The 19,239-nt window shown below is 46.5% G+C and overlaps 1 protein-coding gene and 2 long non-coding RNA genes across 3 annotated transcripts in view; 2 read left to right on the plus strand and 1 right to left on the minus strand.

Moving 5' to 3' along the window:
- The window catches only part of LOC146073940 (uncharacterized), a 227,882-nt gene that overhangs the window by 120,734 nt on the left and 87,909 nt on the right, over nucleotides 1-19,239 (plus strand). The gene's annotated exons all lie outside the window — the stretch shown is intronic.
- The window catches only part of LOC146073939 (uncharacterized), a 68,031-nt gene that overhangs the window by 2,277 nt on the left and 46,515 nt on the right, over nucleotides 1-19,239 (plus strand). The window lies entirely within an intron of this gene.
- Nucleotides 2,938-10,853, minus strand: ARSI (arylsulfatase family member I). The gene is made up of 2 exons (XM_083181524.1): nucleotides 9,811-10,853; nucleotides 2,938-5,698 (listed from the first exon to the last, which is right to left on the minus strand). The coding sequence occupies exons 1-2, from the start codon at nucleotides 10,128-10,130 to the stop codon at nucleotides 4,294-4,296; spliced, it is 1,725 nt and encodes a 574-aa protein (XP_083037650.1). The 5' UTR covers nucleotides 10,131-10,853; the 3' UTR covers nucleotides 2,938-4,293.

Genomic DNA, 19,239 nt, shown 5'->3' on the forward strand with positions numbered 1-19,239 from the left:
TATGTAGAAGACAGCAATATCTCCAGCATTAGACATTTATTATAAGCTCACAATCCTAACAACTATTACTAATTTCCCAGTGATAGCTCCTAGCATTGCTATCTTCTATGGTATGCATGGTCGATATTTCGACAGCATAAAGGTCGACATTCAATAAGTCGACCACTACTGATCAACAGGCTAAATGTCGACACGTGAAAAATGTCAACATGGTTTAGATCGACATGTTCAAAATGTAGACAGCCAAAATATCGACATAGAAAAAGGTCGACAAGAGTTCATACATTACCATCCCAGTGGGCATAGATAAAGGGTGAATATAATAGTGCGCCAAGGGCAGTGAGCCATGTAAGGGGGACGCGGTACGCTAATACGGTGTCCGTGTCGACATAAAAGCAAAATATATAAAACCGTCAATCTTTTCCCATGTCAACTTTTTTTGCTTGTGGCCACATCTCGAAAATGCCGACCTAAAAGCTAGTAGATGTTGCTTCATTTGCTGCCAACAGATGGCAGTGTTCTGGAGTCACACGGACACTTGACATATATATATAGATGAAATAGCTTTTAAAAAATATATATTTAATTTGTATTGAGTTTTGTTGTGGGTCCCTGCCGAAATCAGGAGAGCAAAGAAAAAAAAAGGTAACTCTTATTGCTCCAGTTCATTCACCGCGGCGGCATAGCAATGCTCAGCTGCCATGGCGATAAAATGTTTGGTTCATAAATAGCCCCTCTGTGCTTTCAAGAATGATCTGATTCAGTATTAACATAGGTCATCTTGTGCTGCTCAATTAAGTTTATCACCAAAATAGATGTACACAGCACCTAGAACACACATAAACACGCAGATCACATCCTAAATGCAGTAACTACTTCCCAGCGCCTAAACTGCCACCCACGCAAGCAATGAAAACCATACACATTCATTCAGAGTCAAGTCTGCAGACGCTCAGCTCCCACACATGACCAGCAGAGGGCAGACGCGTCAGCACAGATTGGAATCCTAAACACACAGCCATATCACAATGCGCGCTCGTTATAGGGGTAAAATACACCTTTGGGCCCTGTTTGTAAATGTCTTCTGCCTTCAAATCTAGGCCAGAGTCCCTGCAATAAAGCAGCACCGTTTTTATACAAGGAAAAAGTCATATGAATTGTGTCTCCGGTCTATTAATTCTGACCCCTTTCTACAGAGAGGTTTAGCTTTGACATCCCGTCATGAGCAAGGTTAAAAACACAATTTCTCGGTTTAGTAAAGATTATTGCCATGTACGGGACAAATAATGGCTTCTATGAGGAAAAAACGGTCCGTGGTAAAAAGGTTCTGCAAACCGAGAGCCGATCTATATTATCTGAGCAACGAGAGATGTCTTTATACCCAGGGAAAGGTAACGCACCTGGGTCCCTTCCCACAGATTCACGGAGACCAATGAAAAAAATTCATAAGTTGTCACCTCTGTCCCAATTTTCACGGGACGGAATTTTTTTTAGCCCTGTCTCTCTACAATGTTTCATGTGGTGAATGGCTTTGATTGGTGGATAGCTCCAGTCATCTACCTAGCAGCATGCTGACTGCCATTCACTGTCTGGCTGCAGGCTGGGAGGCAGATAGAGAATGCAGCACTCTGATTGGTGGATAGCGCGGGACATCTACCTATCAGCATGCGGACTGCCATTCACTATCTGCCTGCAAGCTGGAAGGCAGGTAGAGAATGTATCACTCTGATTGGTGGATAGCTCCAAACATCTGACAGCCATCACTCTGATTGGTGGATAGCTCCAACATGCTGCCAGCCATTCACTATGTGACTGCAGGCAGGTAGAGAATGGTACCTCACTGCTCTGATTGTGTGACCTCCACCTACCCCTGGTGGAAGGCCCCTAGAATTGAAGGTACAATGCAGTAGTACAGCTGCCTCGCTGGTTCCTCGCTCATAGGGAAGGGGAGACAGACAGATTACAAGAGGTGCACGCGAGTGGGTGGTGGTTAGATAGCAGGATGTAAAAAGGCAAGGGGACGGAGAACCAGCTGGTTTATGCAGTGGAAGGGTATGCTTTGATGAATAGGTGAGTTTTCAGTGCCCGTTTGAAGCTTTGGAAGGTCGGAGAGAGTCTAATGGAGCAAGGGAGTGCTGCACCCCTTCAGTGGAATGCACTCCCTCGCTCCATTAGACTCTCCCCGACCTTCCAAAGCTTCAAACGGGCACTAAAAACTCACCTATTCATCAAAGCGTACCCTTCCACTGCATAAACCAGCTGGTTCTCCGACCCCTTGCCTGTTTACATCCTGCTATCTAACCACCACCCACTCGCGTGCACCTCTTGTAATCTGTCTGTCTCCCCTACCTACTAGATTGTAAGCTCCTCTGAGCAGGGCCCTCTTCCCTCCTGTTGTCAAAGCCCACTTCTCTTCACATTTCACTCACAGCTCTCCTTTACTCCAACACTCAGTGACCATCTTTGTCTGCATACTCATCTCCATCATTGGCCTCAAGCCTCTAGTTGTATGTTGATTGAGTCCTCACTACTAATATTTAAGCTGTAATGTGTATTGAACTGTGGTGCTCTTTATTTGTACTGTATTCTTGTTATTTATTCAATGTTATGCCAAGCTTTGTCTCCCTGTATTGTTCCTTTGTACGGCGCTGCGAAACACTTGTGGCGCCTTATAAATAAAATTATAATAATAATAATAATAATAATAATATTTTGGTATTAGTATCGTAGTACTATATATGGGTCCCCCGCTGGTGTATGGGCGCCTTAAACCAAAATGTACTCAGATTGGCCGTTTAAGTCCTCTTGCAAGACTCGCCCCCAAATGACTCCCATCTCACAAGTAACTTAGAAATCATGATCACATTCACAAAGTTATTTTAATATCGCAAAATCTGTAAGATTAAAAAAAAAAAGAAAAAAGTCAATAAAGAATTATATATAAAAAAAACAGTCATGTCTATTATTCGTTCAGCTTGGTATTTTTTATTATCAATCCATATTTTAAAAGGATTTTCTATTCCATTTAATTGCCACGTCAAAGACATTTCTAATGTTCCACATAGCACTTGATAAATCATCTTCCTACTTGAATGAGTCACCTTCTCTTAAAGCCTTCGGGCTCCGCAAGTCTCATTGTATTGCACAAATCCACCGTTTTCTATGGTTATATATATTGCTCATTTATAAACAAGCAAATGTCCCTATTGCCCTTTGTGGGGGTGTTATTGCAATACGGTCATAATTGCAATAATCGTTTATTTGCAGTAGGGGGCAGGCACCCTCTGGCTCACTCACGCCTCAGTGATGTCACTAATTTCCAGTGAATTCATTGGCTGCTGCTGGATTGACCACTAAAAGACTGTTTTCGCTACATACAGGTGATAGGTACGTTGTATGCAGGATTGAGCGTAAGGGGTATATTTAATAAAGCTTCTAAATATGAGAATAGGTGCTGTTGCCCATAGCAACCAATCATATTCTCTTTATCTATTTCTCGGATGCAATAGAGAAATGATAGACTGATTGGTTGCTATGGGCAACATCACAGCGGGTCAAATGATGCGGTCGCTGCATTTTAGTAACCCCCCCCCCCCCGCAGTGCAATCCCTGTAATACCGGCATTGCATGGCAGGGGGTGGGGCTAAAATGATTCGACCACTCTAAATAGGGATCCCGTCTGTGGCTCCAAACCCGAACCACCCCTTTGTTAGGCCCTAACATACAAACATGTAAATGATATACAGTACATAGGCAGCAATAGCAGAAGTGCCACCATGCTAGGAATGACGTTCACATCTAAATTGTTCCTCTTGGCAGTAAAATATATATATATTTGTAAATGTTACAAAGAAATCCTTCATCCTGGAACAATTTGTATCTACTGATTAAATTCCATTAAGGTAAATAGTCCAAAATGTGTATATTTTCCCTTTAATATTTCTAGTTTTAGTCTATTTGGTTACATCTCAACCGTACAAAAGTGTCGTCTTAACAGTCAGTCCAGATTGCATATTGTAAGGCCAATTCGAAAATGGCTCAACGTTACTGTATTTGTTTTTATGTATTGTCCACAAATGCGTTATTCTGTGTTTGTTTAGTCCACTTTTAATCCAAAACAACGTCCATCCAAACTCCTTGGACTTTTAGTGCATAATAAGTTTTGCAGTACTCCGGATATCCCAAGCAGATCTTGTTTGTCCTGTGTAATGTTCCCAAAATGTCATAAAGAAGGATAAAAACAAGATCAAAAAGATCTTCTCGAAAATTCTAGATAGTTTCTACATTAGCTATTTATATGCGATTGGACATGAGACGGGTGTTCAGCTTCCTGAAGAAAGATTTTAACTTGCAAATCTTGCATTTCTTTTTCTTATTCTTTAAATGTCCACCTCGTATCCAATTTTCTTCTTCCTCCTCTTCTTCCTCCTCACTGGCCCATGGTCCCCATGCACCCCCATTGAGTTCTGGATTACCTCTGGGGTCCTCATTAGGATAACGCACCGGAATAGCGCTACGATTATAGTAAGCCAGGCGTGCCAGTAGCTCTTTCACCACTTCGGGCTTCTGTGCAGACAAGTCATGGCGCTCGTAAGGGTCTGCGGTGATATTAAAGAGCCAAACGGACTTACGGGTTCCATCCGTATGGCGTTCTAAGTTCCACCAGGTTCCAGGAAAGTTGGTGAGTGTCTGGGGTGGAATCCAATCACTGTAGCCGGGATCTCCAGTTAACAACTTAAAATCCTTGACTCTGATAGAGGCCTGAACAGCGGTATTCCATACTCCTTGGCCTTCTTCCATGGACCCAGTCCTGGCAAGGTTATATAAAGGATCAATGTTGTGCAGAATTTCAGTCCGAGGTGCTTCCTTTCCTTCGCTGATGGATGACCACATATCATAGCCATCCAATCCTTCGGTGTCTGAGATGTTTCCTCCAGCCAACTTAACCAAGGTGGGATACCAGTCTGTAATATGCATTAAAGTCCGACTAATCCTTCTTTTCTTTTTGATCAAGGGGCTATGGACAAAACCCAAGCTCCTTATGCCTCCCTCCCAGTATGTCCCTTTGCGGCCTCGTAAAGGCCAATTGCTTCCACCAGAAAATGTCTGGCCACCGTTGTCTGATGAAAATATGATAATGCTGTTGTCATAGTAACCATACTTTTTCAACGCCCGAGTGATGTTTTTCACAGCTGCATCCATGCAGGTTACCATAGCGGCATACTTGCGTCTTGCCACATTGCCCATATTTCTATACTGGTATATGTACTCCCGAGGGGACTGTAGAGGAGTGTGCACGGCCTGGAAGGATATGTATATAAATACTGGCTGTTGGGGGTTATGGGATGCCAAGATTTGACTTACACGCTGGGAATACATGATAGTAGAGTATTTGCCGGCTAGATCCCAAGCCACATTCTCCCCCTCGTGCAGATCAAAGCCACAGACCCCTGGCCCATCACAGTTGTCATAGGTATAATAGTCCACGTTGCCGGTCAAAGAACCAAGGAAGGTGTCAAAGCCACGTCTCGTTGGTAAGCATTCTTTCTTGTAGAAGCCCAAGTGCCACTTCCCCACCATGTGCGTTGCATAGCCGGCTTCCTGGAGTTTCTGGGGCAGCGTGACTTGTTGTAGGGGTAAGCAGTTGGGTTGGCGCGGGCGAATAATGGAATGTTGCAAGCCAGTGTGGATCTGATACCTAAGGAAGAAAAAAAACAGATTATGACAATAGGTTCATAGATATAGACAGAGGAATGTTGAGAAAGATTAATTATATCTTATCAATAAATTACATCGCTGACTTAATGATACTGGAGTTCTTAGGGCCAGATGCAGTGGGGAGTGATAAACAGCCAATCAGCTCCTAACTGTCATTTTCAAAATCCATACTGTAACGGCAGTTAGGAGATGATTGGCTGGTTGTTTATCACTCTTCACTTTTTAAAGCTTAGCGCATTTGACCCGTACACACTGTGAGATAGTAAAAATTGTCCATTAGCCATTAATACCCCGTTCTCACTGCCGCAAAAACCCGGGTATTTGCCAGGGCAAGCAGTAATTTCCCGTGTCCTGTCTCAGTGTTAAAGGGTCTTTGTGAAATTCCTGGGTGTTATGGCCTGGGAATTAGACACAGGTTTTTTGCAGGGTTTTTCCTGGGTAATACACGGGTGTATGGCAGTGTGAACAGCACAGACCCGGGTTTTTCTCACAAAATGCAAAAAAGCAAGTTCATTGGGGGATGAAATCATGTGATATGTGACAGCCAGCCAATAAAAGCTGGTTTTTAAACAGCCAATCACAGCAATTTGTACAAATTTCCCAACACCCAATCAAATTCCACAAACCTGTTGGATGGCAGACCATGGAAAGCAGTGTGAAAGGGGCAAACACTGGAAATTCCCGGGTCTGAAGTGCAGTATGAAGGGGGTCTGTTGAGCTGAGAAGCTCTGTGCCCCGCCAAAAATCCAGCAAGAAAAACCCGGGATTTTGCAGGGGCGGCAATGAGAATGCAGCATATGCTATTGTGACTAAGCAATTTTGACTAGATGCACAAGAGATTTTGGCTAGATGTACTGGAGATTTTGACTAAGCGATTGATAGTCTATGGCCCCGTACACAAGGTGAGATCTTGGCTAATGGACAATTTTGTCTATGACCTAGTCCAAATTGCCTTGCCTGCATAGTCTATCTATGCTAGGAGATACTGACTTAGCATCGGTGTCCCCCCCAACAAGGGGGGGACGTGGATCGCCGGCACGCTAATTTATTCTCCCTCCAGGGGTGTCGTCGACACCCACGGAGGGAGAAAGTGTCGGGATTTCGGCGGTCGGGATTCCGGCGTCGGGATTCTGAACGCCGGGATCCCAACCGCCGGGATTTTAACTGCATCTCGGTCCTCATCACCCCACACAGTGCAGTGCATGATTTGCTGGTAACCCAGCAGGTGCACCGGTGTACTAATTACTCACAGACACATTTTATAAGGTCCGCAGGTGGAGTTAATTATTTCACTTGTGATTCTGTGAGGAGACCTGAAAAACATGCACTGCATGTGGTAATGAGGACCGAGTTCCCTGACCACTGGTCTAGTCAAAATCTCCTGCCAAAATCTAAGCATGTGTAGTGTAGAAAATTATATATCATACACATATATATATAATACTCTTGTTGCATATGTCAGTGAGTGTATCACATGCAGCATATGATATTGTTAATATACTTTATTTAGAATGCAGGGAAAGAAAACGTTTCCATGGACAAGTCCTCACTGGGCATTATTCTTGGGGCTGCATTAATGCACCGCCCCAGGCCCCAGGTAGCCGTATCCCATCCTGCTCTCAGGTAGGCTCATCATTTCCCATCCCGCTCTCAGGTAGGCCCATCCCGCTCTCAGATATGCTCATCATTTCCCATCCCGCTCTCAGGTAGGCCCATCCCTCTCTCAGATAGGCTCATCATTTCCCATCCCGCTCTCAGGTAGGCCCATCCCGCTCTCAGGTAGGCTCATCATTTCCCATCCCGCTCTCAGGTAGGCTCATCATTTCCCATCCCGCTCTCAGGTAGGCTCATCCCATCCCACTCTCAGGTAAGTGCATTCCATCCCGCTCTCAGGTAGGCTCATCATTTCCCATCCCGCTCTCAGGTAGGCCCATCCCACTCTCAGGTAAGTGCATTCCATCCCGCTCTCAGGTAGGCCCATCCCATCCCGCTCTCAAGTAGGTGCATCCCATCCCACTCTCAGGTAAGTGCATCCCATTACGCTCTCAGGTAGCGCACCCATTACGCTCTCATGTAGGTGCATCCTATCCCGCTCTCCGGTAGGCTCATCTCATCCCGCTCTCAGGTATGCTCATCCTATCCCGCTCTCATGTAGGCTCCTCCCATTCCGCTCTCATGTAGCCGTCCTCCATCCACTCTCAGGTAGGCTTCTCCCATCCCACTCTCAGATAGGCGCATCCCATCCCGCTCTCAGGTAAGTCCATCCCATCCTGCTCTCAGGTAGGCTCATCCCATCCCGCTCTCAGGTAGGCTAATCCCATCCCGCTCTCAGGTAGGCTCATCCCATCCCGCTCTCAGGTAGCCGTATCCCATCCTGCTCTCAGGTAGGCACATCCCATCCCGCTCTCAGGTAGGCCCATCCCATCCTGCTCTCAGGTAGGCTCCTCCCATCCCGCTCTCAGGTAGGCCCATCCCGCTCTCTGGTAAGTGCATCCCATCCTGCTCTCAGGTAGGCCCATCCCATCCCGCTCTCAGGTAGGCGCATACCATCCTGCTCTCAGGTAGGTGCATCCCATCCAACTCTCAGGTAAGTGCATCCCATTATGCTCTCAGGTAGCGCACCCATTACGCTCTCATGTAGGTGCATCCTATCCCGCTCTCCGGTAGGCTCATCTCATCCCGCTCTCAGGTATGCTCATCCCATCCCTTTCTCAGGTAGGCTCATCCTATCCCGCTCTCAGGTAGGCTCCTCCCATTCTGCTCTCATGTAGCCGTCCCCCATCCAGCTCTTAGGTTGGCTCCTCCCATCCCGCTCTTAGGTTGGCTCCTCCCATCCCGCTCTCAGGTAGGTGCATCCCATCCCGCTCTCAGGTAAGTGCATCCCATCCCGCTCTCAGGTAGGCTCATCCCATCCCGCTCTCACATTGGTCCTCGCGAATGTAAACAGCAAGAACCTGTATAATTCTTTTTCTTTCTTTCTTTCTTTCTTTCTTTCTTTCTTTCTTTCTTTCTTTCTTTCTTTCTTTCAATACAGTTTAACCCCTGACATGTAATTTATTTATTTATTTTTAAAGTACAGAATATGTTGTGATTAAATTTAGGCAGAGTCTTCAAGCACGATGTTCTCAGTTACTATCCGCCTTCCCTCATTTAAAGAGTTAAAGCAATTGGGAATGGAGCCAAGATCCTTTTTGGCAAAGGCTCTTGGCTACACAAGTGCTCTCTTGTTTACATATGCAGTAAGATTAAGCCCTCTGCATAGGACCCTCTAGGAAATCAGCTCCTGGCCTCTGCCAACTCAATTTCCACCAGCCCTATATAGGGAATTCTCTGTACTACAATGCAGCGGGTTCAAGATGTAGAATAATGACCCCCGAGTGCTATAAAGGGTGTCAGTTTTACACATAAGGTACAGAAGATTCCAAAAATGTGTAAAGTGTTCACCTTAACATTGTGTTGAGGTGGACACTTTACACAAGACCTCTTCATTCATTCTGAAAGTATTTATTATTAATTAGTTATTTATTAGTCGGTTTTTCAACTCTGCCCAGTAAGAAATTAGACGCAGAATGACCAGACAATAATTTGCACCTAAACGCGACGCTTGTATAAACATTATCTTGACGTGAAATGAATATTTTAACTGTTTCTGTCCTTCAATGCTGCAAACTTACCATTAATGGAATCATTTTTACCTGGTAAGGGACTGAGGTGTCTATGTACTAAGCTTTGCAGAGAGATCAAGTGGACATAGACAAAGTAACAGCCAATAAGTTCCTAACTGCCATGTTTTTGGTGTATATTTTTTATACATGTAGGATTGCCCCAATGCACCGCTGGTGAATGGGCACTTTAGCACATATCGTTCTTCCGGGTTCCACAGCAGAAAATGAAAAATACATCATGCCAGCGAATAGTTATCGTAAGAACAAAAAGTTAAGCGTACAACTCATGATGGTCTTATGACATCACCGGCAGTTTATATAACATATGAATGTATATCACTTAAATGCTTTTATACTGTAGTCAGCAGATATTCTTTAGGCTGCACAGGAAAGTACTAAAATAGTTTCTTGCTCAGTACGTACTTACCTGCCAGTAATAAGCTGACTGCGTGATGGCGTACAGATAGGCTGAACGTAATAGTTCTCCAACTTTACCCCCTCAGCAGCCAGCCGGTCCAGGGTAGGAGTTTGAATGTCCGAGCCGTGGTACCCAATGTCGTGGAACCCTTGGTCATCGGTTAGGATGAAGATAATATGCGGAGGTCTAGATGGCGGTGGCATCTGTAATTTCGCCGGTGTATCCCCTGGACTGTCCCCCAGTACTGTAGGCTTCATCCAATCCCAGGACATGTAACCGAAGCTTAACAAGCTGACCAGAGAAAATCCTGTTAGAGTGTGAACAGCCATACCCAAGTTCCTACCACTACGAAAGCGGGGACTAAATATGAAGATCTGGAGCTATCTAGTGTAGGTACATCCGGGAAGCAGAACATAGATGTCCAGGTGTGAAGTGAGAATTCCAACGTGCCACCAAGTCCTTCTGCTCCATACCACTATGGTCAGTGATTAGCATATATGTTCTGAAGGATGAAAAGTCAGTTATGGTGTTGTATTAGTTACCTTAAGAGGTGAGCACCATTCACTAAAGCTGTTTGGAACAAGGTCATCAAGACAGGTCCAGAGTGAGTCTTAACTAGTGGGGTGGTTCAGTAGCCTGTCACATGGAGATGGGTAGAAGATATTGTCATGTCTCCAGATCAATCTCTGCCGTTCCTAGAAAGAGCTTTGCAGCAAATTACAGTGTCTCCTATCTGGAATGTGTGCAATGTATCCAATCGAATGCACAGAAAACCACTTTATCTCCTCGCAGCCTTAGTACCTTTTTTTTTTCTTTTGCTTTGTTATCCAGGGAAATATATTTTAACTCCAACACTCGATCCCAGCTCCGCATCCACAGGATTCAACAGGCTGCTACAAAACTTTTTTTTTTCAATGCCTTTAAACTGAGAGCTGCCAAATCTATGAGAAGAATCTGTCTAACTAGCCAGACTGTACTCTATCTAGATACTCACTGAGACAGGGGAGAGTAAATAAGTAGTTTATAGCATCTGTTTGGATCTGGCCAGCGTTGGTAGGTTTTAGGAGAGCTGGCTGGGGATACTGGCCCCTCCCAGTTCCTAAACTCTAGAGGAGTTTTAAAAAAACTCTGGCTGGGACACTTCAGGGTCCTAGTGAGCACCATTTCCCCCCAACCCTGTCTCCCCCTCTCCCTCCTCCCTCCCAAGCAAATGCAATAGCTGCAACTATTAATGAGACTTTCAATTTGTAAATAGCACTTTGTATGGTCTTCCGGAGATGTCACAATCACCGTATTTTATGTTGAAAGGTCAAGTAGTGCAGCCCCACAATTAAAAGTTACTCTAGGTCATTTTCGGGTTGGGTAGTTGTGTTATACAACAGGAAGCTGCAACAAGTCATTTAAGACTCTTTAAAGAAAAAAAAGTTTAATGAGTCCCTTGTTGAGAAGCTTTAATGGGTTATTTCGTGACATCTGCAAAGCAGGGCTGTTTATGTTACATTGGGATGTCGTCTAGATTTAGTCTACACAGATATAAAGAAACTGTTTTCCTCTGGCTGCAGCTGTATCCGATTTTGAATTCATTGCATGCAGTTGTTTGCAGAGTTGTACGCCACATTTCAGCCTGGCACTGTCTTTTTTTATACAGGAACCAGACAAGACACAGCAAATATGTTTAATTTGTCACCACGGCGGCGTGGAAAATTAAAGTTTCTGTAATAATAAAACTTGGCATAAAGCTTGCAGAAGATAACCACTCCTCTTTTAGGAACGACGGTGGGATGCTTACGTCTTCGGCAAACATCAACAGTCTTTCCTTTGTGGAATAGCTTTGATTTATGCGTGCAAATGTTTAATCCTTGATGATGTCACATCATGAGATTTCCTGGGATGGTTATTGAGCAACCACAATAAACAAGTAAAACATTCTCAAAGCACATTCTCATCCCAATAAACTACAATCGGTGGCGTGTATATGACAAGGTTGCCTACCCTCCCGGAATGGCTGGGAGGCTCCTGTAAATCAGGTCCCCCTCCCGGCCCCCCGGAAAGGTGGTCAACCCTCCCGGATTCTAAGGGAAACCCCGCTCCAACCACCGATTGCAGCATTTAAATTCCGCAAATTTACGGGTCTCCGAGGAGAGGGCGAGGCTGAAATGGCATAATCGCGTCCTTTTAGCCCCGCCCTTCCATGGATATCTGCGAATCGGGTTATTTTACATATTGGGGGCAGGACTTGATGATGTCACGCTCAAGCCCCACCCCACGAAGTGCTTCGGAAAGTCTCCTCTCCTGGCTTCTCCTCTAGCATCATCAAAAAGTGTCTGCTGTTAAGGGGGCCTACCTTTTAGGGGCGGAGGGCCGGGAGGTTGACTCCATTTCCGGAACCCTCCTGGTAGGTAATCCTGATTTAGATAAGCATTAGTACTTTTATCTGAAGGCACAGGTTTTATCCATTGGCCTGTGTGATATATGTACAGTATCTCTGAATATATCATTCTCCTCCCCCTTCCTTCCCTCTCCAGGCAGCAATATCACTAGAAGCCGTCTCCTTATAGAGGAGTCATGTAGTCCAAGCTACACAGCTTGCAGGCTCCCTTGCCAAGAGTCACTTAGCAGAAGCTTGGACTGCACAGGATCACCGACTGACATTGCCAAGCGCACTGAGGAAGCCGGCAGGAGGGATACACTCAGTCAGGATAATATGGCTTAAGATTTATGAGCATTTGCAGGATGGTAGAAAAGTTGATAGCAAAAAAATGTTGGTTTCCCATGGTAATGATCCACTCTGTCCTATTTATACATCTTTAATAAACAGAATTCTCCCTCCATGTGCTGTGTCTAGATGTAGTCACTCTCCAGGGATTGATATGTGGAATTTATAGTCACTATGGCGGAAATATCCTAAAATGGGAGTTCTAATTCACATGAGATGTTGCTAAGGGCAACCAATCAGGCTCTAGGCGGGAATCTCTAAAGCAGAAATGCAGGGTTTTTACCGCATTTCTGTATTCTCTGTTGCCCCTCCGCAGTGTCAGTGGCAGCCTATGCGCTTCTTACCGCAGCGTTGTGTGAGGGATCCCTCCCAGCATGCCCTGCGGGAGGGATCTCAGGCGCATCACAAGGGACAGCTCTTATTGCAAGAGCTGTCCCTTGTGTTAATAATCGCATATGTTAGAGGATACTGTATGTGATTATTAAGAATGCGGTGGCCGGCGAAGGGGGGCGTGACGTAAGTCGATGGACAGCATCCCATCTTCAATGGAACTTCCATCATAGTAAATTATCCCCTAGAAGTTGATCTCTCCGGGCTTGTACATTTGGCACGCACTAATACACATGGGGGCGGGGCTAAAACTAGTATATGCATAGTAACACCGCTGCCACTCCCTGAAAGGATGCAGCTACGCATACATTAGCATCCACCTGTGAATCAGGTTCTTTGTGTTGTATCCAAGGGCAACAAAATGAAACAAACATGGCTGTTGTTGACAACGCTTGGGAGACAGAGAGGAAAAAAACACAGTGTATTTAGTGAAAGTTGTAGTGCATAATACTACATGAGAAGTACAAAACAGAAACAAATGGGTATGTTGGCAATTTCACAGTAATCACAGTACTCTATAATTAATTAGCATGTTGTATAAGTAACGAGAACTGCATCCATTATACAGAATAGGAGGAGGGATACAGTGCAGCCAATTCTAGAACCTGGGGCTGTTACATTACAGGGTCTCACTTGTGTGGTATTGCTTTTAATACAATTCTCTAGTCTAAACCAGCTGCAGTAGCGTAACTAGCAATTTTGCTCCCCCCTGCCCCCCCCCCCAAAAAAATCTGGTGCCCCCCCCTCCTCCCCTAAATGCCAGCAGGCATCGGGGATCGAGAGCGGAGTAGGCAGTGCCGCACAGGGATCAGGGGAAGCTGGGCGCTGACACGCGTGTATATGGGGATAATATCCGGCGGAGGTGAGCGCTGGAGCTTGGCGCTCTCTCATCTAGGGATGGCCATTGACCATTGATGTTTAGAAAACATTGATGGTTTATGGCCGATGTCGAATAGTTTTGACATCGATGGGGGAGAACCAGATGGTTTCCCACCATCGATGTCAATCTTAAACTAATAAGTTTTGTTCTGATTTTTTTCCTGGGACATGGAGCATAGCTCCGCTCAGGACACCCGTGAAGCTCAGCCCCCATATTCTGATTGCCCCACAGGCCAATCAGTAAAAAACAATGGATGACCATCGATGGTAAACATCGATGGCAAAGGCAACGATGGCCACTCCTACTCTCATATCCCCCCCCCCTTATCGTGTCCCGCGAGACCGGCAGAAAAACTGTCTCAGCGCTGTCCTCATCCGCCGTACACAGCACAATACATTCGCCGCCTGGCTACAGGGAGCCTGGAAATACACAGCAGCATGCAAGCCAGAAGGGCAGTGGGCATGGTGGAAGGGGGAGCACTCTCTGGCTATCTGTGAGAGGAAGCTCAGTGACCCTGTCACTGAGTCCTCACACAGACAGCCAGAGACTGCTCCCCCTTCCACCATGCCCGCTGCCCTTGGGCTACATTAGAACACTGTAAACCTGCGCCACGATGGCGCCTGCTCCCCCCCCCCCGCCCCCACCGAGATTACCGGTATTATACAGCAGGGGGTGTGGCTATGATGAGGCGATTCTGCAGGAATCGGTACATTGGACTCCCGAACCGCCCACTTCACTAAGTTCCAGATGTATCAAGCTTCAAAAGTGAAAAAATGGAGAGTGATAAACAGGCAGCCAATCAGCTCCCACCTGCCATGTCACAGGCTGGGTTTGAAAAATAACAGGCAGGAGCTGATTGGCTGGCTGTTTATCACTCTCCATTTTATCACTTTTTGAAGCTTGATACCATACCCTCCAACTGCACCGATTTAGCCGGTACAGTACCGTTTTTTAACGGTCTGTACCGGCTAAAAACGGATGTACCGATTGTACCGGTTTTTATCTGCCAGAGGCAATGGAGTCGCCATTGTCTCCATTGTCTCTGGAGTCCGGCTCCTGGGGTCAAAGAAAGGAGGAGCGGAGCTTTAACAGCATCCACTGTTGCTCCAGCTCCGTGATTGTGGGTGCCGGTGCAGGTTTCTGGTCGCGAGCGTGATGTGTCACATCCGACCGTGACCACAGGGGGGCTGGGTGGCTGTGATGCGGACTGGGCCGGGGCTCAAGTGTCTGGTCGCGGGCGTGACGTGTCATCTGCCCTCGACCTTAACAGAGGGGCCGTAACTATAAAATGTGCGACCCCCGCTGGAAATTTTGGCAATGCTCTGGCACCTCCTCTAGCATCCTCAAAAAGTGTCTGCTGTAAGGGGGCGGACATTTTGTGTGGGCTATTTTTCATTAGCAGAAGCCAGGAGGAGTGACGGGACCGTAGACAAGTAGATCTGCGGGTCCCAGCGGCGGCAGCAAGCAGAGGGGTAAGGCAGGCAGGTCCCGGCAGCAATGCAGCGCATTGATAGTCCCACAGACCCCCAGCGCCTACACTTACTTGGCGCCTCCCCACAACTGCGGGGTCTGCGGGGCTATTGTTACGCCACTGATTTAACTATTATCATATAAGGGCTACGCATAGCCCAAATACCATTTGTGTAGCAGGTACTGGTATCATTCAATTTACAGATGTAAAACTACATAGGTTTTCTCTTAAATGATTGCCGCTTTAAATCTGGAGTTGGAATTGTCCAAATTGACTGGCACCTGTACCATTGGGCCATGGTGTCTATCTCAGACTTAAGCTGGGTACACATATATACAATCGTCAGGCCGTTCTTTTGATCTGTGATGAACGGCCGTTCGATTGTATAGGTGTGTACGCTGTCCTGATTCCCTCTGTACGATCGATAAACAGCCAAAAACTGACTTGTCCATCCATACTCGGTCGGTCGAAGGTTCATTGCTGTTTAATATTCATCCGACTGGCCGGGCCCATATCGGAACAAAAGTGCAGTGTGTACGCAAGTTCGATCGATATGATGCCTGTTTTTGCGATTATACTCCCAAAGCTGGAATGCCCATGTGGACGTTCCATAGCTGCATGATCTCTCCTACAGCACAGCATGTAAACAAGAAGCGTTCACCTCCAGGGTCCAAACATACGGCAAACTGGCACATAGACTGGGTACATGTCTAAATTAGTCAGCCGGCAGGGTGACTAATTTAGACACGTACCCCGTCTATATAGCAGTTTGCCGTAGTCACCCTGCCGGCTGACTAGTTTAGACGCGTACCCCTTCTATGAAGAAGTTTAGTCACCTTACCGGCTGACTAGTTTAGACGCGTACCCCATCTATATATAAGTTTAGTCACCCTGCCAGCTGACTAATTTTTAGACGCATACCCTGTCAAATTTGTTTAGGTTCTGTCCTCACGCCTCTTTGTTTTGGTATGCCCTTAAGCAGCCCATTATGATAATTTTGTTTATATATGACGTGTCAATAGCCCAAATCGAGAGAGTGTGTACGGTGGTACAATCTTTTTCTTGCGACTGTTTGGACGGGAGTAGATCGGACGTCGCAAGTAAAATTGTACAGGTGTATACGCGCGTATCGGCTGGTGTTTGTGGACGGTCCGTCGCGTCTATGGTCGGTCGAACGGTCGCAAGAAAACGGATTGTATAGATGTGTACCCAGCTTTACAGTATCATGCTATGCTGCTCTCCAGGTTGGCCTCCAGCAGACTGGGATATAATGGGTTTTGTTTATCAGACATGTGGCAGCTGACACCAATGACTTGGGACATTGTTAGGCGTATCGTTTAACACAGGCACTGGGAAGCGCCGAAGGGCAAATTCCAGCACGTTGCCCAGCTGTAAATGCATGCCGCTTTCCATATGAGAGGAGATGGGTGGAGGTGGGCTGGGGAGGGGAGGGGGATGCCATAGGCAGATACTAAGACAGCAGAAGGGAAGATACACCAGAAATGTACAAACGTGCCCACATTATATCCACTTAGCTGGGTTTATGGGAACATTGTACCCAGTTTCTGCGTTCGCTTCTGCAATAAATATGTTGTCACATTTTTAATCAAAACATCTTATCTCTAGTGGTAGCGAAGAACCATATGTCCTTTTCTTTATTAAATTCACATCCTTTTCTCTTCTGTTCCTGTTACAAATGCATTTCCAGCAGGCAGGGGATAAATATGTGTTTTCGGAAGGTTCTTGTAAATGTCAACGAAAGATTTGAAAATGGAAAAAATAAGTTTCATTATTATTATTTATTTAATGGTGTGTTTTTATTTAACTATTTGTACTTTTGTCGGACTACAAGTCCCAGCGGGCCCGTTAATGCCCTGCATGCTGGGACTTGTGGTTCTCCAAGTCCCTGCATGCGATGCAGGCTTGCTGGGACTCATAGTTCCACAGCAATACACAACAGTTATTTCTATTTTTTACAACACAATTAGCCCGGCGCCCAATGCCCAGGGTCACTGGAACAGCCCCAGGCTTCAGTCTGGGCAGGTAACTTCTGTAGGAGGGACTCACTTCCCCAGGATCCCTGCCCAGACTGACCGGTAATGCTTTGGCCGGAGGGACTTGTATAAAAAGTCCCCAGTATTATGGGAACCACGACCGGCCCTTGGGTTCGACTACGCCATCGGCCAAATACAAATCCGTAAATACGGAAGCATGACTTGTAAATGTCCGAGTTTGGCTGGCATCCTACACATCCACTGAATTTGGGCAGCATTACATCCGGCCACTGGTCTCACAGGAAGCCACTGTATAAGAACAATGTTTTGTTCTTATCCATTTCTGGGCGCTTTTAGCTGTGTTTTGGGTCATTATCCTGTTGGAGGACCATGACCTGTGACCTGTTTTGCTCCAGAATGCCTTGACTGTCCTCAGCTTTTACTGAGCCCTGCACAGATTTAGGGCACCAAGCCTTCACTATGTTTCACAGTAGATATGGTGATCTTTTCTTCGTAAGCTTCATATTTTCTTCTGCGACCATAGAGTGGATGTAACTTGGCAAAAAGGTTGGTTTCTCATCTGGACGGACATTCTGCTGGAACCTTTCTGGCTCACCAATGTGTGTTTTATCAAATCCTAGTCTTTTTTATTTTGTTTTTCAAAAGTAAAGTCCTCCTGGATCTGCTTCCATAGAGCCCACTCTTAGTAAAAAAGCGTTGGATGGTGAAATCAGATACTGCCATACCTTGACCTTGGGACTCAGCTTGTTTGTCCTGGAAGTGTCCCTTGTCTTTTTCTTTAATTCTGACGATCTTTCTGTTTAATCTGGGGTCAATTTTCCCCTTATGGCATGTTCAGAGAGGTTGGCTACAATACCATAGACTTTAGACTTCTTAATATTTGTAACTGTAGCATACTTGCCTACTCCATGGAATTCCCGGGAGGTCCATGAAAATTAGATGGCACTCCCGGACCCCTAAAAAAGTGGGCATGTGTCTTGCATCCCCGCTCACCAGTTACCCGCTGACTTCCGCTGACCATGACTTACTCCTGTTAAATCAGGGTTGCCGACTTTAAGATTCTCCTCTCCGGGAGAAGCCCAGAGAGGAGAGATTCAGCAGCCACTCAGGGGGCGGGGCTTGCGAGTGACATCACTAAGCCCCGCCCCATGCTGGTAAAGCAGCTAATTCACGGATCTCCGTGGAGGGGGCGGGGCTAAAACGATGCGATTGTGCCGTTTTAGCCCCGCCCCCTCCTCTGAGACCCGAGGATTGCGGCATTTTAATCCGGGAGGGTTGCCCACCCTTCCGGGGGGCCGGGAGGGGGACCCGATTTTCGGGAGACTCCCGGAAATTCCGGGAGGGTCGGCAACCCTGTGTTAAATGGGTGGGCAAATGATGAGATTCAGCTTGATGCCAGTAATTTGGCATAGCAGAGGGGCTGGGCCGCAATGATGCGATCACGTCTCGAAACCCCAGACTACCCTCTTATTTTAGAGTACAAACCCTTATTGAGCCAATGAGCTGTAGTCACAGGCAGGACTGCCACTAGAAATTGTGGGGCCCGGGACACATTTCTAGTCCAGCCCCCCCCCCTCTCACTTACCGCCCAGCTCCACTGGTCACTTGCGGTGAAGCAGAGTAAAGTGAAGATAAGCGCAGGGTCCCCCACCTCCTCCAGCTGAATCCCACTGCTCCCGGTGCGCAGTCTTCTCCTCCACCTCCAGACACTGGTGGTCATTTAAAATATGATGCCGACTTGTGAGCCAATCAGGCCTCACGGCCCTGCAGCCTGCGGGAGTGGCTGTTGGTGCACAAGCTCTGATTGGCTCACTCAACAGACGGTGCTGCATTTTAAATGGCCGCCAGCATTTGGTGTTAAAGGAGAAGCCTGCGCTCCAGGAGCAGTAGTCTTCAGCGAGGGCAGCTCAGCGTGGGTGCGGTGGGCGGAATGAGTGGCCTGGGCCCTTCCCTCTCTGTCAGTGGC

The sequence above is a fragment of the Crinia signifera genome, chromosome 4 (assembly GCF_055691185.1).
Source record: "Crinia signifera chromosome 4, ASM5569118v1, whole genome shotgun sequence".
NCBI classification, from domain to species: Eukaryota; Metazoa; Chordata; class Amphibia; order Anura; family Myobatrachidae; genus Crinia; species Crinia signifera.